The sequence below is a fragment of the Halichoerus grypus genome, chromosome 13, assembly GCF_964656455.1.
Source record: "Halichoerus grypus chromosome 13, mHalGry1.hap1.1, whole genome shotgun sequence".
Lineage (NCBI taxonomy): Eukaryota > Metazoa > Chordata > Mammalia > Carnivora > Phocidae > Halichoerus > Halichoerus grypus.
In genome coordinates this window covers 49,357,798-49,384,079 of record NC_135724.1, presented here as the reverse complement: position 1 = coordinate 49,384,079, position 26,282 = coordinate 49,357,798, and the positions used below count along the sequence as shown (strand labels likewise).

The following is a 26,282-nucleotide window of genomic DNA, read 5'->3' as shown; positions in this document are numbered from 1 at the left end:
TTCTCAGAATGATTGCCAAATAATATCTTTTAAATTTTCTCAGTGAAACAAGTGCTTTGAAAGTACCTCAGTGAAACAGAATGGACTCTTTCATAACGTAGGTATTTTGGTAAATGTTTGATTAATTTAGTAGATTTTTAAATGAGAAGCAAAAAGGTCTCTGATTATATTACTAGTTTTCTCTGTCTTCCATCCTTACCACTAGAGGTTCTAAAAGCAAGTCTCCAAAATTTTGGATGGCAGTAAGAATTCAAGTGGTTTCTCTACTTTCCGTCTTGTTGGCAAACAAATTGGAAACTTTATCTCAGGGGTAGGACACAGGGCTGGGCCCTCCCCAAGGCCCGCAGTCTGGTGTCCAAAGCAGAAACAGCACAGTGATGTAAAATCATCTGTCCTCTTTAAACTGCTTGTTTGGAGGATTCAGGTGTTTAAGTTTCCCCACTCTGGAGGGTGGGGAACACGGGGAGGAGGCTTTGCTGGCAGTGAAACCCGGGCTGCTCCCAGGCCTGGTCTACATCACAGTCAGATGTTTCGGGAGCTTGTGATGGCTTTACCAGCGCCGTGGTGGGTATCCTGGCGTTTCAGAATCTGGAGCGAGGGGGCCACTCGCTTGGCCTTGAAAGCAACTCTCAAATTTGCTTCTGAGCAGGCGTCCCACGTGCCTCCACGTGGTAGCATCAGCATATTCTCAGCTCGGAGGACAAGTTGTTACTACACACGCTTATAAATACTCTCGTGTTATTTATCTCAGTGTTTTGGTTTTAAGGCACTAGGGGTGGCGACCCATAGAGTACATTTTTATTTAGCCCAACATTGGAAGGCCAGCTTCCTGGTCTAGCACCGTGACGGTTTTCCCAAGGCCGGGACAGCTGTGGATGAAGAAATCAGTAACACTGCTTGCTGGGAGTTTATCCACAGTCATGAGTATTCAAACTTATTAAGAGTCAGATAACTTATTTGTGGTCAATGTAATGCTTTGTGTAAAAAAATTCAGTTTTTATGCTCATCCAGCTGGGAAATGCATCACAAGTAAGATTTTCAACCTTTATCAAAGGCAAAAAGTCTATCTTCTTTTGACGTCTTTTCCTTTCCTCCCCAAGATCTGGAAGTTAGCATCTGCTGATATTTTGCACTGACTGTGGAATCCATGTTTGGTGCCATTCTTAAAATAAGCCACAACGTTTGTGTGGAGTGAGTGGGGACATTTGAGAAGCAGTTCAGAGGGAAATAGCTGAATACCATCAACTACCCAGCCCCAGAAAGAAATAAGATTAATGAAAAGCTGTCATCCTAGGTAAGGGAGGTCTTGGATTCATATCAGGAGAGGAAAAGAGTGTGTCTTTGGAGTTCTGTCAGAAACCAGAGGAAGGTGTTCTGGGAGAAACAGAACTCCCTATCACATCGGTCTGTCACATCAGGAAGACAAACCCCTGAACAGTCTCTATTCCATGGGCGCAGGTAAACTCCTTTCCCATCACCTGCAAGTATAGTACCAAACCCAGTTGTGAGCAAATGAGAAACACTGATTGTTGGCAAAACCCATAAAGAGAATAAGGACAAAGAATCCCTAAAGCACTTGAATTTCCCAACAGACCTTCTTAATTTTGTGGATTTCATAAGGCTAAACGTAGAACATAAAACAGAAATAGGTGAGAAAAAAAGCTACTTTTATTTTTGCTATTATTGTATTTGTTGTGGTTGTTTTGGCCTGTTGTCAGTATTGTTCCACTAGAACCTTCCATAATGATACCTCCATTATGGAGGAATGCATATGCCACCTTCCCACTGTTAATCTCCAGGACACTGTTTCTCAACTACACAAATGAACTAAGATACTTTTTTACAGGAGATAGATTTGGCAGTGAAAATCCACCTTCCCTATCTTTACTAATACACTTAATGAGCCTCCTTGGTTTAAAAAGAAAAAAAAACAAAAAAACCAATCCTCAGATTGCAGATGCAGAGACCACTGGGTCAATTCTTAAATGGGAGTAGAGTTGAGAAAGACCAGTCTCCCCAGGATCATATTCCATAGCCAGGGTCATCCTGATAACGTAAATTGAGTGGAGCTGTACTTCTTAGAATGAGATGAGGGGGCGCCTGGGTGGCTCAGTTGGTTAAGCGACTGCCTTCGGCTCAGGTCATGATCCTGGAGTCTCCGGATCGAGTCCCGCATCGGGCTCCCTGCTCAGCAGGGAGTCTGCTTCTCCCTCTGACCCTCCCCCCTCTCATGTGCTCTCTCTCGCTCTCTCATTCTCTCTCTCAAATAAATAAATAAAATCTTTAAAAAAAAAAAAAAAAAGAATGAGATGAGGGATAAGAATCAGGCCACTGTTCCCCAGAAATCTCTCCCTTCTGGTCTCTCCTGGGGCCTAAAATGTTGGCATCAGTGCTCTAGGTCTTTGGATCTGCAACACACATTGATTTGATAAACACTGTCTCTGAATCATGACTATGTAACCAGACGCTGCTAGCTGCGAGTTGGGAAAGTGCCCTCAAAGAACAAACAAGTACTGAAAGATGAGAGAAAGAGGAAAAACTTCCACCTGGGAGAATTACATGGTAGGTGGACCGGAATTTTCCAGATGGATATGGGCAGAGGAAAGTCTAAGAGAAGAGATGCAGAAGTGCAGAGGATGGAATAAACACATGTTAGGCCAGGTCATGAAAGTCTTGATTTAATACCAGATGACCAAGTAGTGGGGGCTGAATATTCTAGAGCAAGTAGAGATCAGAGTTATGGGTAAGGAAGACAAATGTAGGAAAGATGCAGAGGGGGTGAATGGAGAGGAATCAAAGGTAGGAAGAGCAGTTAAGAAGTTAACCCCTACACTGGGTCATGATGAGTGACGGAAGGAAGAGATGGTTGTGATGATGTGGTGAAGGGCATATCAATAAAGCGAGGATAAGGTCAGTTTGAGACACGCCAGGTTGCAGATGCTGGCAGGACAACCCAGAAAAAGTGGACTATCGGACTATGAGATGGACATAGGGACCAGGAGAGCTGATGATAGAGAAGAGCCAACAGGAGCTGGGGGGCAGAAGTCAGTGAGTTGGGTTCAGAGAGAAAATTCTTCATTGCAAAGTCTTCTCAAGTCTCTCACTTATGGAGCAGATAACCCTAGAAAAGGACATGTTGAAACTAGTCCTAACCATTAGCATAAACTCTCTTATAGCTCAGTAGAAGGTCTGCCTTAGATAAATCCAAGGGCGATATCATGGGTAGCCTTACATAAGGAAAGCTGAGTCCAGAGCTGAGGTTTTCGCTAAGAGAGAACAGAGATGGGTGGGCTCATTGGGGCCATGGATAGTGTGAACGTACAGTGGACACCCATCAAGGCCTAGAAAGGAGAGTGGGGCAGAGAGATCCCCCTACTGAGGCAGGAAGACCTACTTCACTGTTCTGTCCTGACTAGCTGGTGCGGGAGGAGTGGGGCAAGGGGATCAAAAAAAACACAAGGTGGGAGGCCCACCTACCTTTCATCTCCCTAGCACTTCTGCCCACCCAGCCTGAAAGGCTTTCCACTTCTATGGAAAGAATGAGTATGGATCTCTTACACTTACTCCTGTAGAACAGTGAGATTTCAGAAACTCAGAAATTCTGGAGAATAGAGTATTTGAAAACAGTGTCCTCCTAGGTACAGTCATTTCAACGTAAGAAGACCAGAATTCCTGTCCGAGCTCCACCACTAGACTGTGACTGTCCACATTTCATCCTCCTGGGTGTATCTGTCTTGAGGAGCTGGTGTTGAGTAAGAAGCTTGGCCTCTCTGGCTCTACATGTCCTCGAATGTGCTCTGGGAATAAAATGTCATAGATGAAGGTCAGGTGACATAACGTATGTGAAAGTACCTCGAAAACTCATTCACTCTACAAATCCTGGTTGTGGTATGTTTGCGTGCAGTTCCCTTTTGCCCCTGAGAACTTACAGAAAAAAACAACCCCAGGTTATGTGAGCTTCTCTAGGATGATAAGGGATGAACAGATATTTGCCTTCTTCCTTTGGCAATAAAATGGTGTCCTTTTTTTCTCGCCTGCCCAGTTCGATGGTCACCTGTTTTTTTTCTCTAGCCCACCTTCCCTGTTTGCATTATTAGACTAACAAACTGGGGAAGAGGACACTCTTCTTAACCCAGCCCGTCAAGCCCTTTCCCACCAAGACCCTCTGAGCTGGTCCACAGGTGAGGGAGGCCCAGCCCCAAGGACAGCTGCATCCCCACAGCATGGTCGGTGGAGGAGACAGGAGGGCCGGGGGTGATGTGACAGAGAAGAGACTGGCCTTGGTGTGGTGAGGGAATTAGCAGGAAGGCGCCTCTCAACATTTGATGGCCTTTTTCATTCAACTTTTTATCCCCCAGCACCTTGCGCAGTGCTCGGCATATAACAGGTTGTTAATAAAAATTTGTTAAACTCATGAAAAGAAAAGGAAACCAGTAGGAGAGAATCCGCCATCCCAGCCTACACGGTTTTTCTGCTGGTGACAGAACAGTCCCAGACAACTAAGGGAGCCCAAGTTCATGGTGTGAGTCACTGTGTGAAGACGTCCCTCCCCTGAAAACATCCGTCGAGATACCAGAGGGCTGCGTGCCATTAAGATATATTCTAAATGCTTGGAGCGGAAAGGGTGAGCTTAGTGAAGAAACCTTTTGTTTTAAAAAAAAAAATACCCTCAAAATAGTATGGTGAAACAGGCAGCGCTCCTTAATGTATATATTTTGGACGTCTAGATTTTTTTAGTTGGAGAGTTTATAAGAAGATAAATTCTTCACTACCACTCACTATGGATCTCATGTTCATGCCATTTATATTTTTTTATATTTTAGGTCCTCCTGGACCCAGGGGTCCAAAAGGTGACAGAGGACAACAGGGACCCCCTGGTCCCACTGGCAACAAAGGACAGAAAGGAGAGAAGGGGGAGCCTGGTCCACCTGGCCCCGCCGGTGAGAGGGGCCCAATTGGGCCCATTGGCCCCCCTGGAGAGCGTGGCGGCAAAGGCTCCAAAGGCTTGCAGGGCCCCAAGGGCTCCCGTGGATCCCCCGGGAAGCCCGGCCCTCAGGGCCCCAGTGGGGACCCAGGCCCCCCCGGCCCACCAGGCAAGGACGGACTCCCTGGCCCTCAGGGCCCTCCTGGCTTCCAGGGACTGCAGGGCACCGTGGGAGAGCCAGGGGTGCCTGGACCACGGGGGCTGCCAGGCTTGCCTGGGGTGCCAGGCATGCCAGGCCCAAAGGGCCCCCCCGGCCCCCCAGGCCCATCAGGGGCAGCGATGCCCCTAGCCCTGCAGAACGAGCCAACCTCCGCACCCGAGGCCAATGGTAAGTCTGAGACTTCCCTCACACCCGGGGTCAGGGGCGCCGTGTGCACTTGTGGCCGGCCTGCAGCATGCAGCCCCATGTGCCCCCACACCCCGCTTTACTTGGCTTTGAAGGCACCGTGTGGGCAGGCACATGGCCCCTGATGCTCTCACAGGCCTCTGAGCCAGGCGGCGTCCCTCAGCACATGTGTTTCTCTCTCAGCACCATCCCTCACACGCGTTTATGTAGCAGAGTCAGGCTCTCGGGGACAAATGCATCCCCAGACATTTCCTTCATGCAAGTCTGAGGCCGGCTGCCCCCAGCCAATCTTGTTCTCATTTTATGCCCTTCACCTTGGGGACAGACGCCCTCAGTAACCGTGTAGATGGAACTTTCTGTTACTAAAGCCCAGATTGCATAGTTTTGAGAGGGTGTTCTGGTGCTTCTGGCTTTTTTATAATTATGAAATTCGATTCCTAAATTTTGATAATTTGGCAAAACCCTCAATGTCTGGTTAGCAACCAAGCCTGTTTTTTCTCTCCTTTGAATCACACCCAGTTCCACTCGATTTCCTTAAGCACGACTCTCGTCATCTTCATTTTTCCACAAGCCCAGTTTGGGTTCTGGGTTCTCCCATCTATTTATGGATAGGTTCCATATGACTCCAGACTGATGTGGTACATCTGTGTCTGCTCAGCCTTTTGTTGTTGTTCCTGTTATTTCTGTCATTGTAAAGACTAATCCAGATGCAGAGGAACTAAGACCCAGCGTCAATAATTTTCCAGGCTCTGTAGTTTTAACTACTGTGTGCTCTGCAGCCTGTCGCCCCCCCCCCCCACTAGTCTTTACTCCCAGCGTGGCTGTCTCAGCCACTTGTGGGCTCACACACGGACGCAGGAACTGCTCCTGGCCTTGGAGAGAAGCAAGGCCAAAGCCATGGCCTCGTAAACATAACTGAAGAAAGGCGTAGTGCTTTGTGTGTGTGTTCGTTTTCTTAATTAATATTTTAAACGTTTGCATTCCTAGGCTGCCCACCTCATTGGAAGAACTTCACGGATAAATGCTACTATTTTTCGGTTGAGAAAGAAATTTTTGAGGATGCGAAACTCTTCTGTGAAGACAAGTCTTCACATCTCGTTTTCATAAACACAAGAGAGGAACAGGTATGTTTGCAGCATGCTTGGAGAAAAACTATAATTTAAGGATCGTTTACATCTGGAAATTGCATGCTTAACTGGAGATTCAAAGATATCAAAAATCCATAAGTCACATAAACACAGAAGGCCGCATTATGGAGATTTGGGCCTTATTCAGTGACAAGAAGCATTCATGGCACGGGAATTATGTCCTCTTGCTTCCAGCTGGAAGATACTACTTTATTAAGCCTGGAGATGGGTGGCTCCTCCCGGTGGCTGTTGAAAGAGCTGTAATGTGGAAGAGAAGTCTGCTGGCTGGCACCAAACACATGTGGAGAGAGAAGCCAAGGGGCATGAGCACTGTAGGGGTGGGTGCTAGGGACCAGATGGGTGGCCTCAGCAGTGGAGAAGACCACGGGGCAGAGCTCACACATGATCACACTGGTGACCACTCCCTAGGCCCCTCCTATGGGCCAGGCACTGTATGAGGCACTTCTTTCTCCTTTACCCCTCACAGCAACCCCAGAACCCATGGGTATTATTATCCCCCATTTACAGATAAGAAAACTGAGGCCCCACAAGGTTTCATGGCTTTATTCATAGGATGACAAGTAAATGCAGAGCTGAGACTGAAACGGAGGTCCCTCTAGCAATAATGCTAGTGCTCTTTGGTGCCACACGGTTCCAGAAACCTCCTTCCTTTTCCCTAAGTATCTTCAGCAGATGCGGCCTTGGAAACAGAGGTTTCCTGCAGTAACTGACTGGGGATGGCCAGGTGCAGGTGCCCGGGCTTTAGAATCGGTAGACTTGGGTCCAGTCTCAGCTCAGCCACTTAACTGCCGTAGTTGCTGAAGGCTTACAGACAGGTTGCTTGTGGCACGTTGGACATGGGAGCTGGCCAGAGGACGAGCTCGATGATGCCCGGGCTGTCAGTATTACCAGAACACGGGGGCGACGGGTGACAGAAAGGGATGGAGCCTGGTGGAATTCATTAAGTTGTCTGGGTGGTCTAGAAGAGGAAGAGCATCCCTTAAATATCACTTACAAACTTATAGAAGGAAAACGTGTCGAAGCCCCAAAACACTGCAAAACAAAACAGGTGCAGTAAAAAAAAGAGCAGAAGCATGTACATACTCTAACACACATTCTCTTTTAAATGTCCTTTCTTTCCCCCCATATGTTTCAGGGGAAGGGGGAATTCCTCTAGATATCTGTTCCCCCCCCCCAGGTAATACCACACTGTCACGGATTTATCTTTCAGCAATGGATAAAGAAGCAAATGGTAGGGAGAGATAGCCACTGGATCGGCCTCACAGACGCAGAGCATGAAAATGAATGGAAGTGGCTGGACGGGACGTCTCCAGAGTATAAGTGAGTGTTCAGAACCTTCCAGGCTGTTCTGTTTTTCACCCCTTGCCTGACCCCTTGCAATCTCTTCTTTAACCACCCTGTGTCCTAGATACCCCTCACATTGAGGTTTCTGCTACTAGTTGTGTATTTCCATGTGTGGTTGAGAATCAATATGCTATAAACTAGGGTTGTTTTTTTTTTTTTCTTTTCATGGTGTGAATTTTTTTCATTTCTATGGAAAAAAAAATCAGAGACTCATAACATCTGACAGTATGGTACTTGAGGTGAGGTGTTCTCTTTAAATGCTGCTGTGAAGGATAAGACTACTTCAGGCACGATGAGAGCTCGCCCCTGTTCAAGAGCCAGGAGCTCCCTTCAAGATAACACCTCAGTGGCCCTGACCCCAGCTAGGCTTCTGGCCAGGGTGTGATTAGGAACTACAAGTTAATAACAGGTGCACCAGGAACAAAGGTGTGGTGTGGGGGGGATATCATCATCCCCTAAGTGTTTGAAAAGTCCTTGTAAGTCTGGTGTGACCTGAGTTCTATAAAGGCAGCAACAAAGAATGGAAACCCTTTTCAATACCTGCTCAGGCTCCCAGGCTCATGGAGACTTCTGGGCCCCTCATTCAACCCCTGGGGCTGTCTTGTCAACTCCTTCCTTAATACTACCCCAGGGTCAGAAGATGGGCTGAATTGTACCAATTTGAATTTCACTTCTTCCAACTCCTACTTTGCCTCTAATGAATGTGAAAATATGCAACAAACTGCACCACATGGAGCAGAATTTATGAAAACTCACCTCTGAATAACCAGCCTTTCCTTTGCTGGAGAAGAGAAGGCAGACCCTGCAGAGGCTCAAGCAGGCATGAGGCTGTCACGGTATGGAGACAGCCATGATCATGGCGCCCGGGGAGGAGACAGTGAGGGGTTTCAGGGCTAAGACAGTGTCGGGGGTATTGAGGCAGGGCCGGTAGCAGTCAAGGAGGGGAAGCAAGGGCCAGAGGTGGTGGAGAAGCCCGTGAGAGTTTTTAAAATGTTTCTGTGGGGGCACCTGGTTGGCTCGGTCAGTTAAGCATCCAACTCTTGAGATTTCAGCTCAGGTCATGATCTCAGGGTGGTGAGATCAAGCCCCAAGTCAGGCTCTGCACTCAGCGGAGAGATTCTTGAGATTCTCTTTCTCCCTCTGCCCACCCCCCCCCCCCCAACTCGTGCACGCTCTCTCTAAAAAATTATTTTTTTTTTTTAATTTCTTTGAGAGAGAGAAAGCATAGGGGAGTAGGGAGAGAGGGAGAAGCAGACTCCTCGCTGAGCGGGGAGCCCGCCGCAGGGCTCCATCCGTAGACCCTGGGACCATGAGCTGAGCTGAAGGCAGACGCTTAACTGACTGAGCCACGCAGGCACCTGTAAAAAATAAATAAATCTTAAAAAAAAATGTTTCTGTGTGCGTGTGCCTGGGCACAGGTAGACAGATCTTCCACATGACAAGCAAGATTAGAGGGTATAGGCAGAAACCAGAATAAGGCCATTTCTTTACAAAACAATGGCCAAACAGCAAGATGGAACATTGGCAGGTTTTAGGTCTGCTCCGAAGCTGAGACTCACGGTGCCCCCAGGGCCAATGGCCATCTGCCTGCTGGGCCAACAGATGTCCTGTCTGCTCCCTCTGCACCTGTCTGTGGGGAGAGGAAGCTCTACTACACCCTGGCACTCAGGGGGTTGGCTGACAGCCCGAGGAGAGCACCCAGCATGGCAGAGATATTCCTCAGGAGACTTAAAACAGTTGGGAGGGTCGGCAGTAGAGATGGAAGGCAGAAGTTACTAAAGGACAAAGATAAAGCTTGTCTTAGACAAGATTGCCAGGATCTTTTTTTTTTTTTTTTTTTTTAAGGCAGTTGAGGGTAGGCGAGCCTCCACTTTCCTCACAGCCCTAAGTGCAAAAAAGTTCTAGGGTAGACTCACTAAGAAATTCAGCCGGAAGCCTTCCTCCAAGAAGAAAGTGGACTGGCCCATATAGGAGGGATTGAGCTGGCACGCTGCAGTCTTCACCAGCTGCCCCAAAGCGGCACTTTGCTCCTCTTCCCTGGGCTCTAGCAAGAGCTGGGTGACTTGGGAGGAGAGCACCCGTGTCAGCACCTGGGACCGGAGAAGCTCACCAGACCCCTTCCCGGGAACTCCGTCCCCAGCCACGGCCACCCTGGAGCCACACAGGAGCCTCGGCTTCTGCACCCTAACCACAGCACCACTGTGCCTCTCGTTGCCCACCCAAAGGAACACATACACTTGACAAGTCCCCAGGATCAAGTTTTAAAGGCAAGAATAAATTAGGCAGACGTATTATGAGGTCTCAAGGACGAAAGGCTAATTTAACTTGACACAGAATAATAAACACTGCTCAAACTAGAGAAGGAGCCAGTGCAGTGAGGTCTGGGTTCCAGGCTTGGCCGTGGCCTTCGTAGCTGCCAGCTACTCAAGCACGCGAGATCTCATGTCCTCGTCTAGCAACAAGTCTTACAGAAGGGCCCACGTCAGTGTGGTGAAAACAGAATGGGATTATGTATATAAAGCGTTTAGGACAGTGTGTGGCCCATGGGAAGTGCAGAGGATGGAATAAACACATGTTAGGCCAGGTCATGAAAGTCTTGATTTCTGTCTTCCCACCAGTCAGTCACTGCAGAATCACACTCCCTGGCACTGAGGTATTTTACCATGTCCTGACTGAGATGCCACACACAGTATCTCACTCAGATCCCACACCAGGGTTGTGAAGAAGAAGAAGATTCTCCACCATGGCCTGGGGATGGGGTCTGGGCTGCAGGCTCTTAGGGGTCTCTCACCAGTCTGTCTCCCCAAAGACTTCTCTGTCTGCCCACTCACCTTCACCCTCCTCCTCTGTGCTTCTGGCACTTCCTTGTGCCTGGTCCAGGCTGTAGAAGCATCAGTCGAGTCTCCCAGCTGTCCTTTTACCCTTCTCCTCTAACACACCCGCCCTCGCGCACACTCGCACACACACACAGTTGTCTTTATTTTTTCTCATTTCACCACAGATCTGTGAAAACTTCTTTCCTGGCCAGCATCAGACCCTGGACTGGAGATTGGGATCCAGTAGCCCACAGTCCTGTGTCCACACTCACTGAATTATCCTGGAGGGTCCACTGTGAGCCAGCATCTGTGCTGGCCCAGAGGATCTTTTCTAGAGCGTAGGGGCAGCAATATGCGTGAGACATGTTGTTCTCCTACTCATGTAAAAAGAAAAAAAAAAAAAAAGTCTGATTTCCAAGACCATGTCACAATCAGGAAGACAGACATACCAACCCTAAGATGTGGACACGGCAGAGAGGCAGGGCTTCAGGGAGAGCTCAACATTCTCCTCACAGTAGTTGACAAAACAAGTAGCAAAAACAGTAGGGATATGGTAAACACTATCAACTAACTTGACTTAATTGATGTTTATGGACTGTTTCACTCAACGGCTATGAGTACACTCTTTTCAAGTACATTCAGTACATTCACCAAGATAAACAATATGCTGGGCCATCAAACAAGTCTCAGTGAATTTAAAAAGAACTGAAATTATATAGAGTATACCATATATAGTTCTTTGACCAAAACAAAATTAAATTAGAAATCAATAACAAGGGGCGCCTGGGTGGCTCAATCGTTAAGCGTCTGCCTTCGGCTCAGGTCATGATCCCAGGGTCCTGGGATCGAGTCCCGCATCGGGCTCCCTGCTCAGCGGGGAGCCTGCTTCTCCCTCTGCCTCTGCCTCTCTCTCTCTCTGACTCTCATGAATAAATAAATAAAACATTAAAAAAAAAAAGAAATCAATAACAAAAAGATACCTGCAAAATTGCCAAATATGTGGAAATTAAAGGATACACATCTAAATAATCCATGGATCAAAGAAGACATCAGAAAGGAAATCTGCAAATGTTTCAAAGAAAAGGAAAACACAACATATCAAAATTTGTGGGATGCAGCTAAAACAGTGTTTAGACTCCTTTAAAGTGCTTATGTTTGGGGAAAAAAGAAGTTTTTAAGTTGAAAATCCACGATCTCAGCTTCCACCTTGTATGGGTAGAAGAGGAGCAAATTAATCCCAAAACAAGTAGAAGGAAGGAAATAATAATGACCTGAAAGCAATGACATAGAAAACAGACAAATGAAAGAGAGGATTGGTGAAACCAGGAGCACATCACAGCTGAGCCTTCTGCTCCTGATGGAATAGATGCAAGTATGTTTGGCAGAGTCGTCCCTGTTCACGGAGGCTGCCCGGGAGGAGGGGGGAGTCTGTCCCAAGTGGGACGTAGATTCTGCCCACCGGCTCGGCTCAGAGCACAACTGTAAGGCAGCCTTGTGAGGCCTTTCCTGTCCACCCTGCCTGCAGTTGCCCAGCTTAGATCAGCAGAAATGTGATCATCTTCCAGAGGGTTTCCCAAAACACACTTGAAGCTCCTCTGTTCCTCTTGTCCACTTCTTAGTCGCCTGCACAGGACATCATTTGGTGGAAGTATCCTGTCAAGTGATGAGTAACACTCCAATCTCTGCACTGGGTTGCCTCTCTGTCCATGCAGACCACTCCGTATAATATTACATGTTGTATTTTTTAGACTAGAGAGCCATAGAATGATGGCCACCAGAAGGGAACCTTCAGAGTCATCTAATTTACTAAGAACTCACTCTGGTCCATGCTGCGTGTTTCTAGCAGAGTGGCGCTGGCTTCAGCCACCAGCGAGAAATCTTTACAGACCCTGGTATCGGGAGAAAATTCTACAGCAAAGTAACACTTCTCACAACGAAGATTTTCCTGTTTTGAGGCCAGGCTTTTACCAGCAGAAGTTGCTTGGCCATGAAGCCTCAGTCAATCTTGTGGTTGATGAGAAAGTACTAAGTCGTGAGGTTGGAAGGGGCGATTCCCAAGATTGAGAGTTTGTGCTCTGCTGCCATTAGGAGAAACCAAAATCCTCAGTGGGGAGGTTCACACCCACGAGCTGATGTGCTTGTATGTTTCCAGCTGACTGGAGCAGTGAATCCAAGTGCTTCCCAGGTCCCTCGTGTACTGATTGAGTATGCTGCCCAAGTACGTATGTGTGTTGCTATCCAACCACTTCTGTGATATGTCTATTACAATATGGGATTCAGGGATTTGGGGCCCAGGCTTCAGCCATCTTCTTTCCAGAACCTTCTTGTAAAGGAGGTTAAGGCACGATTTAAGCTGAAATTCTTCTCTAAAATATATACACTCTGTTTATCTGATATGTTCTGTTCCGTTGCATTGCAAGCATGCAGACTCAGGGTACTTGCTACAAATCACTCACATGTGATTTTGGCTTTTCCAAAGAGACTGAGTACTTAGGCTGCAAGACGAAGTGCCCCCTGCAGCCTGGCTTCAGGCTCCTCCTCTGCCCACCCATGCCAGTGTCCCCTCAGTCACTCACTCGCAGCCACAGGACTGCATCCTAGTTCTTGTCCCACAGGAAAACCTTGATCACCACATGCAAAGAATTCCAATGGCTTGGAAAAATAATGGAGAATGGTGATAAAGGTTATCTCCTTTCTTATCAGTCAGTTATCTTTTGGTCTAGTCTCTAAATTCCATTTCTCTACTTAAATGGAAGAAAATGCAAGGGAAAAATACTAAGCAGGTCTTCTATCCAAAGTCCTATTTATACAACTTCCCAGTAAACTGAGATAAAGACTATCAAATGTCCCATGATTATACATTCAGGAATCACAGATCTCAAATTCTGTAAACAAAATTGGAATCGAACCCCCTCGCAATGCTGGCAGAAATTAACCAAACCTACATCAGCAGTATCCAACTGCTCAGGCATTGTTGACATTGCCGAAGGCGTCCTACAAGGTGGATGGAAATACACACAGAAAGGCAGCCCTGAAAGTAAACTGTTTTCCCCTCCAACCTCATTTCTCTCTGGTGTCACCGTGGCAGTCTGAGATTTTTAATGCACTTGTTTCTTGCCTGTTATGTTAAGTTCCGTGAGGGCTGGAATTCCGTCTTCTCTCCACACTGCTGTGTTACCATCATGTGCCATCATCCCTGGCACGTAGTAGGTGCTCTGTGGATATCTGTTGAGTGAATGCGTGAATGAATATTTCTAACGCTCCCTCCTAAGTATCATCCCATTTTCACCCTCTTCAGTTGATGATGTCATCTAAATTATCTATTTGTCACTAGATTTATTTAAGTGAGGTCACTTTTCATTTTTTAAAAATCCCAACATATATTTAGAGTGGGGGAGGCAATTCTACCTCACCTCCTCACCCTTTAACTGTGAATTTCACACGTCCTTTCCCACTGCCCTCTGGTCGTACTGATACTCCTGTCAAAAAATATAGGACAATAGGGGCTGTATCCACTGGTGACCCTAGGGACACGCTGTGGCTGACAGGGTAATGAGTCATTTATGGGAAGAGCCTTCTGCTGCACGTTTTTTCAGACCCTCCACACGAGGCAAGCTTGTCTTTTCAGGCAGTAACCACAAGCTTTTATGCAAAAACCTGCTTCTTAGAGAAAATTCAGCTTTCACGTTCTGAGTCCTAGAAGCACATCTAATTTATTGCATAGAAATAGAATCAAGAATAGCAAACTGGCAAAGTGGTGTTTTGAGCTCTGGCATCCAAGTTAAGCCCCAGGTGAACTCATCCTGAAGAAAACTTGTTTTTGAGAATTTCCCTCCCAAAAAAAGGCAGGGAAATGTAGGAGTCATTTTCAGTAAGATTAAATTACTATTTCTTTCTAAAGCAATCAACTCTCTACAACTTAGCCAGACTACCATAACCCAGGGCTGGTGATTGTAAATTCTCGTAAACGTGTATCAGCAGTCCCTCACTTTCTCTGCCTGACGCTCTGACTTGTCACAGGCAAGGTGTCAAAATGTGCAAGGATCCCTCTGGGTTCTCACTGAGAGTGAGAAAGTGTGTGTATGTGTGTGTATCGTGTCCTCCGAGTGCATATCTATTCACACACAAACATTTACACACATGCCCAGAAGTCAGCATTCTAGTAAACACTGGAAAGTTACTCATCTAACTGTGTTGCCAGAAGGATTTACTCCCTCAGCATTGTGATGAAGCAGCTCAGTGAGTTGATTTCATTGTGGCAAAGATAACAAGCCTGCAGGGAGATGCTGCATTACACAGTACTCTGCAAAACAGCTGCTTTTTATTCTGAATAATAAGTCAGTCAGAGAAAGAACAGCTTTTTAAACAGTGCATTTTCATTCCAGGCCAAATGACATGCTGCAGTTTTGTTTTTTACATTTCTCTGCTACTCTTGGGTAAAGAAAACTTTGCAGGACTTGCAAATAACACTCAATTTCTGTTTTATTAAAAGAAATTGGAAAGCTGGACAGCCAGATAACTGGGGTCATGGCCACGGGCCAGGAGAAGACTGTGCCGGGCTGATTTATGCTGGACAGTGGAATGACTTCCAGTGTGAAGATGTCAATAACTTCATTTGCGAAAAGGACAGAGAGACAGGTAAGCAGGAGAGGAGATCTAAGGGTGGGCTGCAGAGCTTATATCCTGTTAAAGCGTGAGATGTGAGGAGCATAAGGGCTCTGAATGCAGGCTCTGCAATTGGGTTCTAGTCTTGGTTCTGCCCCTTATTGGGGGGGAGGTTGTTAACCTCAGGGAACAGTATCCTCTTCATAGGAAATAGTAACAGTATCCTCGTGAGAGCTTAAATAAGTAAGTTAATAAATGTGCCTAAGGTATAGGAAGTAAATATTAGACTAACTGTTTTGGTCATTATCTTGTAATATTGTCAGTTAATAAATTCAGTACCAGTGTTATGTCTTTTTTATAGAGTTCCATACACAGACAATTTAGGTGGCCAACCATTCAATTCCACATGTATTTATTGAGCATCTAGTATGGGCCAGGTGCTATGCTAGATAATGGAGGGAGATAGTCTATACCCCTGAAAAGCTTAGAAGCCAAAGAGGCTTTGGGATATATCTACTTTTTACTTCAAAAGATCCTAATCTAAAGCTTCACTTAACACATGACCCTTTTCAGAATGGGACATCTTTGTTTTCTTCATCAGAACTAGATTTAAACATTTATGGTGGGAGGAGGAGGAAATGTGGAGTGAATCCTAATAAGTATGGATTTCTTCTGGAGGTGATGAAATGTTCTAAAATTAGATACTTCTAAATTGTACAAATTTGTGAATATACGGAAAGCCACTGAATTGTATACTTCAGGTGGGTGAATTTTATATGTGAATTATATCTCATAAAACCTTTATAAAAATGGTGGCAGCAAACAAAAAAACCTCAACTACATTTTGCTCAAACTATTGTTGCTAGTAGCTGGGGCACAAATTATCCATACCTCCATCCAACAGACATTTACTGACTCCAGGCACTGGCCCACGTGCTAGGGGTCTTGAGACCCATAAGGAACTCTCAGCCTGATCAGTTGCAGGGGCAACTACAAATACCTAAACAAGAAATTACAGCTCCCGATTCAAAATGGCATGTCCCACGGACACACCAAGTCTACAGCTACATATGGAACAATTGCTCTGAAAAAACCTTTAAAACCTGAATAAGCAACTCCGACACATTAGGCAAACAAGGAAAAAAAATCAAAGTGGGTAGGAGAGGCTGGGACACAGTCTTGCCGTAAATCCCACCCCCTGGCACAGTGAGCCCCCAATTAGGAAGGAACTCAAAACCCAGAGCTCCTCTCTGAGGAGTGAAAAGTTTACACCCCACACCAGTGCTGGTGGGCACCCTCTCTCTTCTTTTTCCCAGCCTAGCTAGCCAAGGCTTGTGGGAGCCAGTGCTAACACTCTCCATCTACCTTCCATGCTCTGCCCTGGCATTCTCCTGCAGACCTCCCTCCCCACAACCAGCCCACCCACCCATCTCAGCAAGCATCCTTCCAGAGCAGCTCCTACCCTGCCACACTTGGCAGGCAGCCCTGGCCAGGACAACAGTACTCCAAAGTGACTCCTGCCCTGGGGAGGTGAGGACATAACCCCACACACCACTGTGCCTGCAGTTCCTACAGCTGGGCTTCTTAGCTGGCTGCCCAGGGAACAAGCCTGCCCTTCGGTGGGCCTGCAGTTGTGGAAGAAAGGCTCATTGCAGGCAGCTAGCCTGACTGCTGGTCCCACCCATTAGTGAATTCATAGCAGCTGCTGACAGGCCTCTCAATAGCACAGGGAGAAAACCCTGCCCAGTGCACCCACAGCAGGCAAAGTGGGTCATTGTATCTGGCTGTGCTGAAGGCACTCAGCTCAGCCACAACAGGGGGGCACATGCAGCCCACACAGGGGACACTCCTGGAGCACCTGGTTCGGGGGGAGGGGGAGAGGGATTGCACGATAGCACACCACAGGACCTCTTTTATATAAGGCCACTATTTTCAAGACCAGGAAATGCAGCTGACCTACCTAATACATAGAAACAAACACAGTTTGACAAAATGAGGAGCCAGAGGGAAAAGTCCCAAATAAAAGAACAAGATAAAGTCACAATAAAAGAGCTAAATGAATGGACATAAGCAATATGACTGATAAAGGATTCAAGGTAATGGTCATAAAGGTACTCTCTGCACTTGAGAAAAGAGTGGATGAACTCAGAACTTCAACAAAGAGATAGAAAATATAAAAAGAACCAGTTGGACCAAAAGAATTCAGTAACAAAGAATACACTAGAGGGAATCAATAGGAGATTAGAGGATGTAGAAGAACAGAATAGCAATCTGGAAGACAGGGTAATGGAAAGTGGCCAACCTGAACGGCAAAAATAAGAGTAGGTTAAAGGGAGCTCTGTGACATCATCAAGGATAATAACATGCACATTATAGGGATCCCAGAAGAAGAGAGAAAAGGGCAGAACACTTACTTGAAAACTTCCTTAATCTGAGGAAGGAAACAGACATCCAGGTCCAAGAAGCATAAAGAGCCTCTAATAAGATGAACCCAAGGATATCTACAACAAGACACATAACAGTTAAAAAGTAATGAGAATTTATGGGCCAAATGGGTAATGGGTATTAAGGAGGGCACTCATGATGAGCACTGGGTGTTATATATAAGTGATGAATCACTAAATTCTACACTTGAAACCAATTTTACCATATATGTGAGCTAACTAGAATTTAAGTAAAAACGTGAAAAAAAATAAAAGCAACAAGAGAAAAGAAAACAGTATTTGTAAGGGAAACCCCATAAGCCTCATCATTCAGAATTGAAGGAGAGAGAGAGTTTCCCAGATAATCAAAAGCTAAAGGAGTTCATCACCACTAAACCAGCCTTACAAGAAATGTCAAAGGGACTATTTTAAGCTAAAAAAAGGCGGGGGGGGGGGGGGGAGATGCTAATTAGTAAGAAGAAAACAGACAAAAGTATAAATCTTACTGGTAAGGGTAAATAGTAAATGTGGTGGATTAATCACTTATAAAGCTGGTAGAAGGGTAAAAGACAAAAGTAATAAAAAATAACTATAACTACAATAATTAAGGATACACAAGATGAAATGTGACATCAAAAACATAAAATGTAGGAAGTGGGAGTCAAAATGTAGAGCTTTAGAATGTAAACTTAAGCTGTTATCAAGTTAAAATAGTTATAAATATAAGTAGTTATATGTAAACTTCATGGTAACAATAAAGCAAAACCTGCAGTTAATACACAAAAGATAAAAGAATCTAAGCATACCACTAAAGGAAGTCATCAAATCACAAAGGAAGAGAGCAAGAGAAGAAGAAAGGAATAAAGAGGAACTATAAAACAACCAAAAAGCAATTTTTTAAATGACAGTAAGTATACACCTACCAACAGTTGCTTTAAATGAATTAAATTCTCCAATCAAAACCAGCTACATGGAGTAGCTGAATGGATAAGAAAACAAGACCCGTGTGTATGCTGCCAACAAGAGACTCACTTTAGACAAAGATCCACACGGACTGAAAGTGAAGGAATGGAAAAAGATATACCAAGCAAGCAGAAACCAAAACAAAGATGGGATAGCTATATTTATATCAGACAAAATAGACTTTAAACAAAGACTATATAAGAGACAAAGAAGGGCATTATATAATAATAAAGGAGTCAGTCCAACAAGAGGATATAACATTTGTAAATATTTATGAACCCAATATAGGAGCACCTAAATATATGAAACAAATAGTAGCAGACCTAATAGACAGCAATACAGTAGCAGGGGACTTTATATCCCACTTACATCAATGGCTAGATCATCCAGACAGAAAATCAATGAGGAAACATCAGCCTTAAGCAATTTATTAGACCAGATGGACTTAACAGACATATATACAAAACACTCCATCAAAAATCAACAATACATATTCTCAACTGTACATGAAGCACTCTCCAGGATAGATCATATATTAGGCCACAAGACAAGTTTCAGTAAATTTAAGGAGACTGAAATCCTATCAAACATCTTTTCTGACCACAGTGATATAAAACTAGAAATCAATTACAGGAAGAAAACTGGAAAATTCACCAATATGTGAAGATTAAACAACATGCTACTAAACAACCAATGGATCAAAGAAGAAATCAAAAGAGAGATCAAAAAATTCCTTGAGACAAATGAAAATGGAAATACAACATACCAAAACTTACAGGATGCAGTGAAAGCAGTTGTAAGACAAAGTGCATTGCAATAAATGCCCACCTCCATAAACAAGAAAAACTCAGATAAATAACCTAAGTTTACATCTCAAGGAACTAGAAAATGAAGTCCAAAGTTAGTAGAAGGTAGGAAATAACAAAAAGGAGAGCAGAAAGGAATGCAATGCCGACTAAGAACACAATATAAAAGCTCAATGAAAATAAGAGCTTGTTCTTTAAAAGGATAAACAAAATCGACAAAACTATAGCTAGACTCACCAAGAAAAAAAGCAGACTCAATTAAGTAAAATCAGAAATGAAAGTAGAGATATTACAACTGATACCACAGAAATACAAAGATCATAGGAGACTACTATGAACAATTATTGACAGCAAATTTGACAAGCTAGAAAAAATGGATAAATTTCTAGAAACATAAACCTACCAAGACTGAATAACAAAGAAAATAGAATATGTGAACAGACAGATTACTAGTAAGGAGATCGAATCAGTAATCAGAAACCTCCCAACAAACAGAAGTCCAGGACCAGAAGGCTTCACTGGGGAGTTCTACCAAACATGCAAAGAAGAATTAATACTAACCTTCCCAAACTTTTCCAAAAAATAGAAGAGAAAATGCTTCTAAACTCATTTTACAAAGCCAGCATTATCTTGATACGAAAACCAGACAGGTATGCTACAAGAAAATTACAGGCCAACATCCCTGATGAACATAGATGTAAAAATCCTCAACAAAATATTAGCAAACTGAATTCAACAATATATTAAAAGGGTTATACACCATAAGTAAGTGGGATTTATTTCAAGGAGGCAGGGATGGTTCAATATCCACATATCAATCAATGGGATACATTAACAAAATGAAGGATAAAAATAATATCTCAATAGATGTAGAAAAGCATTTGATGAAATTCAACCTCCATTTATAATAACTCTCAACAAAGTGGATATAGAGGCCTCAACATAATAAAAGTTGTATGTGACAAGCCCATAGCTAACATCATACTCAGTGGTGAAAAGCTGAAAGCTTTTTGTCTAAGACCAGAAACAAGACAAGGATGTGCCCATGCTTGCCACTTTTGTTCAATGTGGTATTAGGAGTCCTAGCCAGAGAAATTGGGGTGGGGGGGTGGGAGGTGGGAATAAAGTCATCCAAATTAGGAAGAAGTAAAAGTGTCACTCTTTGCAAATGACATGAATTTATATAGAGAAAATCCTAAGGACTGCACACATACACACACACACACACACACACACACACACCTGTTAGAACTAGTAAATGAATTCAGTAAAGTTGCAGGATACAAAACCAGCATACCAAAATCTGTTACATTTCTATTCACTAATAATGAATGCTAAGAAAAATTAAGAAAACATCTCCACTTACAATGGCATCAAAGAGAACACCTAGGAATAAATTAACCAAGGAGGTGAAAGACATATACACTGAAAACTTACAAGACATTGATGAAAGAAATTGAAGATGACATAAATAAATGGAAAAATATTCCATGCTCATGGATTGGAAGGATATTGTTAAAATGTCCATACTAGCCAAAGCAATTCAGTCCTGTCCCTATCAAAATTCCATAGGGATTTTTCACAGAAATAGAACAATCCTAAAATTTGTATGGAACCACAAAAGACCCCAAAGAGCCAAAGCCATCTTGAGAAAGAATAAAAAAGCTAGAAGCATTTTGCTCTGTGATTTCAAACTATATTACAAAGGCATAGTAATGAAAACAGTATGGTATTGGCATTAAAACAGACATGTAGATCAGTGGAACAGAACAGAAAAATAAGCCCATACAAATATGGTCAATTAACTGACAAAGGAGCCAAGAATATATAACAGCAAAAGAATAGTATCTTCAATGAATAGTGTTAGGCAGACTAGAGCCATTTGCAAAATAATGAAGTGCACACCATACACAAAAATTAAAGTGGATTAAAGACTTAATTTAAGACCTGAAACCATAAAATCCCTAGAAGAAAACATAGGCAGTAAGCTCCTTGGCATCAGTCTTGATGATGATTTTTTAAATCTGACACCAAAAGCAAAGGCAACCAAGGCAAAAATAAACAAATGGGACTACATCAGACGAAAAAACTCCTACACAGCAAAGGAAACCATCCAAAAAATGAAAAGGCAACCCAAGCCTCCACTGACACATGAATAGATAAAGAAGATGTTATAAGTACACAATGGAATACTGTTCAGTCATAAAAAGAATGAAATCTTGCCATTTGCAATATCATGGATCTCCAGAGCTAGAGAGTATTATGCTAAGACAAAATCAGTAAGAGAAAGACAAATACCATATGATTACACTCATTTGGAATTTAAGAAACAAAACAAATTAACAACTAGAAAGAGAGAAAGACAAACCAAGGAATGGACTCTTAACTATAGAGAACAAACTGATGATTACCAGAAAGGAGGTAGGTTGGGGGAATGGGTGAAATAGGAGATGGGGGTTAAGGAGTGCACTTGTCATGATGAGCACCAGGAATTGCTGAATCACTATATTGTACACCCGAAACTAATATAACACTGTATGTTAACTAACTGGAATTAAAATGAAAACTTTAAGAAGCTATCATAAGAAAAAAAAATTATTTTTCTAACTATGTGTGATCACAGATGTTAACTAAATTACTGTGGTGATCATTTCACAATGTATACAAATATCAAATCATATTGTACACTGGAAACTAATATAATGTTGTATGTCAGTTATACCTCAATTTTTAAAAAAGAAAAATTACAGTAGAGGGTGAGAAGTGACCCAGACTTGTCATTTGTTTGCCTTGTTTGGCCATTTGGGATTTGAGTTGAGCCCAGAATAGGCATCTTCAAAAAGAAATTTACCTTTTAGTTAATCTGAATATGACCTTATAGGCATTTCTTTGAAAAAATAATTGAATGATGTATTTTGGAATCTTTCCTATAAAAATACATGTTCCTTTTTCTGAATTGTACATTAATGGTATTCTTTAAGAAAAACTAACACCCATTATTTTTCCTCTCTTTTAGTACTATCATCTGCATTATAATGGACTGTGATGTAATAAACGTGAGCAAATTTCCGGATGGTTCTCAAAGACAAAGGATACTTCTTTCTGATTGTATCACCTTCTCTCCAGATTGGAAAAAAAGCACTGAAAACCAATTCCTGAAAAAATTGACAGCTGGTTATCTTTACCATCCTCCTTTACTCAAGGACTTCAGAACTAAAATGTTCCCCCAGTATGATATATTGATTTTCAGTATGCAAATGGACTGAATCACATAGAATTTTCTCAGCCAGTAACTGCACAATTATGCAAATCACATCTTCCAAAGTATGGATTGCTCCAATCAGAAAAAAGGCTATCATTGGTTGTTGAGCTCTAAGAAGAACTTAAACTGTACTGTGTAAACAGTACCTTCCATTTCTGAAATCCCAAATGTAAGAAAAATACGCAGACGTACAGATATATAGGCCAACTTTTAGTAATAATATGAGATATACTTAAAGAGCTTTTTAAAACTTTGTATTTTTGTACAAAATATTTGCCTTTTTACAATTTTTTCCTTTTCTTCTTTTTTTTTTTTTTTGTCATTTTACCAATATAATACATGGAGCCAAAGAAAACAATAATGGTACTAATAAAACTCCTAGGGTTTCTTGTCAGATTTAATTCTACCCAATGGCAAAGAATTTTTTGTTGTGGATTTTAAAAAATGATTAAATATATGTGTGTATATATATATTTTTTTAATGTAGCATTTCCTCAGAGGAGTCAATCACTTGAAATGTCTACAAACATCCTTGCAGATTTTGCCAGGGTAGGTCAAGCCTGAGCATATACACCGCTCAGTCCTGTGGGCTGTGTACTGAGCCCATCACCAGCCAACATTCTTGCTGTGTGCCTGGCCAGGCCCAGAGGAAGTGGTCAACTCAGGACGTGCTTCTACTTCATTTTGGTGGAGTTAGGGGTGGCGGAAAGGTATCTGTTGGAAAAGACAGAGCACCTAGAAAGCCTTGTTTTGTGGCTGCAGTATGAATGTGCATGGTATCAGACCCGTAGCAGGGCTGCTAGTGACTGTATGTAAGTAAGTATGGCATCTTATCAACCAAGGGCAGAGATGCAAGAAAGACGGGGAAAGCTATATGCTACCTGGAAAGTTTGTGTTTTTTAAGTCACGTTCCAAAAAGCATAACTCCAAGGCACATGCATGATGAAATGCAAGAGTCAACTTTTGGCCACTGCACTGAACTATTGCAAAGAACCTTTCCTCTGAGCCCATCCTCCTTCTACTCCTTGACTTGCCATTGAAAAGTCTAACATGAAATGTGCTGAAAATAGGCATTAGATATAATTGATGCTCAAAGGTAAGATTTCCATCCAACAGAATCCCTCTCCTCCCCTTCCAGGGATCTCCCCAGGCAGTGCTGCTACCTATCCCAAATAAAATGATAAAAGAATAAAGACAGACTTTGACTTTCACACCTGCAGCTGTGTGGATTATGTTGTCTTACCCCTGGTCACCATTCATGCCATCTCCCATCTCTGCAGCCCAAAATGGCCATCTGCTCAGCACCTTTATGCCCTGCTGCCCTGTCCATGTGGCCTGGTCAGGTTGGCAGGACCCACCGGCATCTGGGCCCTGTGACACAAGGCAAAGGCTGGACTCCAGTACTTAGTTAGGCTCAAGACCTTTCAGAGACGAGACCCAGTCCCTTAAGACCTCTCAGAGACGAAACCCAATCCTCTTTTTTATCCTTTTCCTGTTTAAGTGTCAATTAATATTCGTGCCCAGAAGCAACTTAAAGTTAAGTGTCTGACACCCCATGAGAAGGAACTATGCTAGCTCCCACAGCTGGTTGTTCCTCTCCTAGCCTTCAACTTACAGTGCTGTCATTGTCGGGCACTATGCGGAGTGCTTGAGTCAGACAATTTCATGTCCTCCTCCTAGCAACCCTCTGAAGCAGGCTTTGCAACCCTCCCCACTGACAGAAAAGGGGAGGGTCTCAAAGAGGGGACATCATTTCCTGGGTCACACCATCACCAAGGAGTGAGACAGGATTCAGACTTGAGCCCTGAAAATGTTCTAAATGTTCTTTAGGAACCAGGGTCCTTCTTAATAACACCCTGAATAAAATCAGATGAGTATCGCACATTATAAGATGCCTCATGTGCTTCTCTGTACATTTAGCTATTTATACACCAGCCTTCTGTTCACCTACTCACAACTGATGCTCTTTTGGGAGGAGAGATTTAATGAACTATGATGAGGTCTTCAGGCACCTGATTTGCTACATGCTGGAAGAAGAAGGAAATGTTTTTCTTCCTAAATGGCTCCTGAAAGGATGAATGCACAACCAGGAAGAAAAAACCCTTTCTTCTCCTCCTCTATTATCAATATTCATCAGCTCGCCCACCACCCTTCCAATTTGTAGGAGTTAAAATTTTAGCTAAAGCAGACAACAAATGGTAATAGCCACTCCCGTTTTAAAAACCAGATGTTTATAAGGAAGTAGGAAGCTATATAAATCAGGTAACAATGCCAAACATGTCTTTTTTGCCTCAGATGACAAAGCTGGTTTCTTCTTGAGAAAGTAAGCATATTGGGGTGCCTGGGTGGCTCAGTCGTTAAGCGTCTGCCTTCAGCTCAGGTCATGATCCCAGGGTCCTGGGATTGAGCCCCACATCGGGCTCCCTGCTCCGCGGAAAGCCTGCTTCTCCCTCTCCCACTCCCCCTGCTTGTGTTCCCTCTCTTGCTGTGTCTCTCTCTCAAATAAATAATAAAATCTTTTAAAAAAAGAAAAGAAAAAGTAAGCATATTAACTCATTCGTGACTCAGAGAAGTCCCACAAGAATAATAATAGTTTAAATTTGTTCGGCATTTTCACATGCATTATCTCCTCTAATCTTCATGCAAGCCTATTGTCCCTCTTCATTTTTTTAAAGATTTTATTTATTTATTTGAGAGAGAGAGAGTACGTACAAGTGGGGTCAGGTGGATAGGGAGAGAGAGAATCTCAAGCAGGCACCCCGCTGAACGCGGAGCCCGACAGGGGGCTCGATCTCACGACCCTAAGATCATGACCTGTACTGAATTCAAGAGTCCGAGTTTTAACCGACTGAGCCACTCAGGAGCCCCTTTCCCTACTTTAGAAATAAGGGAACGGGGGCTACTTGGAAGACTTGCTGTTGCCCACATTGCTGTCACAGTTGCCTTCAAAAATGCAAATCTGATCAGGTTCCTCAATCTTAATTCAAAATCTAAGTCCATCCTACCCCACATCCCCAGCCTAACATCTTCCGAAGGATCGCAGGGTCCCACCCACACCTCCAGCCTTCCCTCCAGCTGCAACTCCACCCTCCCTCCACATGCACCAGAACAGCCTTTCAAGCCACCTGCACTCACTCAGCCCCGGGCTCTTTCTCATCCCCATATTCTACCTGGACTCCTTCCTTGTCTTTTATACCTAGAAAGAGCCTTCTTTAAGATTCAGCCCAAGTATCACTTCTTGTCTGATTCCTTTCCCAACAAATGCATCTTGAAAGTAGAGCTGATTCCTCTTTCTATGCCAAACACTATGCACAAGTGCTCTGGATGAAACAAACTCCTTCACTGTGTTAGATGATCTACAGATTAGTTGCAAGACCTAAAAATGACTGAATTGAGAAGAGAGGAAAGTGAATGTGGCCAGTCAGTTACAAAATCAAAAGCACTGAAGAGTGGGAGAATCCAAGCAGGAGAAATGAAGGAATTCATGTTACTAATAATTGCTTATTATACATCCAGGATATTGGATGTAAGTATATTATACGTATTATTCCATCAGCATAATGGAAAATAGACTGAAAAGAATCA

The 26,282-nt window shown here is 43.6% G+C and overlaps 1 protein-coding gene across 1 annotated transcript in view; it reads left to right on the top strand.

The window, feature by feature from the left end:
• Window positions 1–23,908, top strand: part of COLEC12 (collectin subfamily member 12) — a 186,442-nt gene extending 162,534 nt beyond the window's left edge. Inside the window, exons 6-10 of the mRNA XM_036082041.2 lie at window positions 4,824–5,312; window positions 6,318–6,454; window positions 7,689–7,798; window positions 15,131–15,276; window positions 22,452–23,908. Coding sequence (XP_035937934.2) covers window positions 4,824–5,312; window positions 6,318–6,454; window positions 7,689–7,798; window positions 15,131–15,276; window positions 22,452–22,471 — 902 coding nt within the window. The 3' untranslated portion in view covers window positions 22,472–23,908. The remainder of the gene's footprint in view (window positions 1–4,823; window positions 5,313–6,317; window positions 6,455–7,688; window positions 7,799–15,130; window positions 15,277–22,451) is intronic.
• Window positions 23,909–26,282: the final 2,374 nt, after the last annotated feature.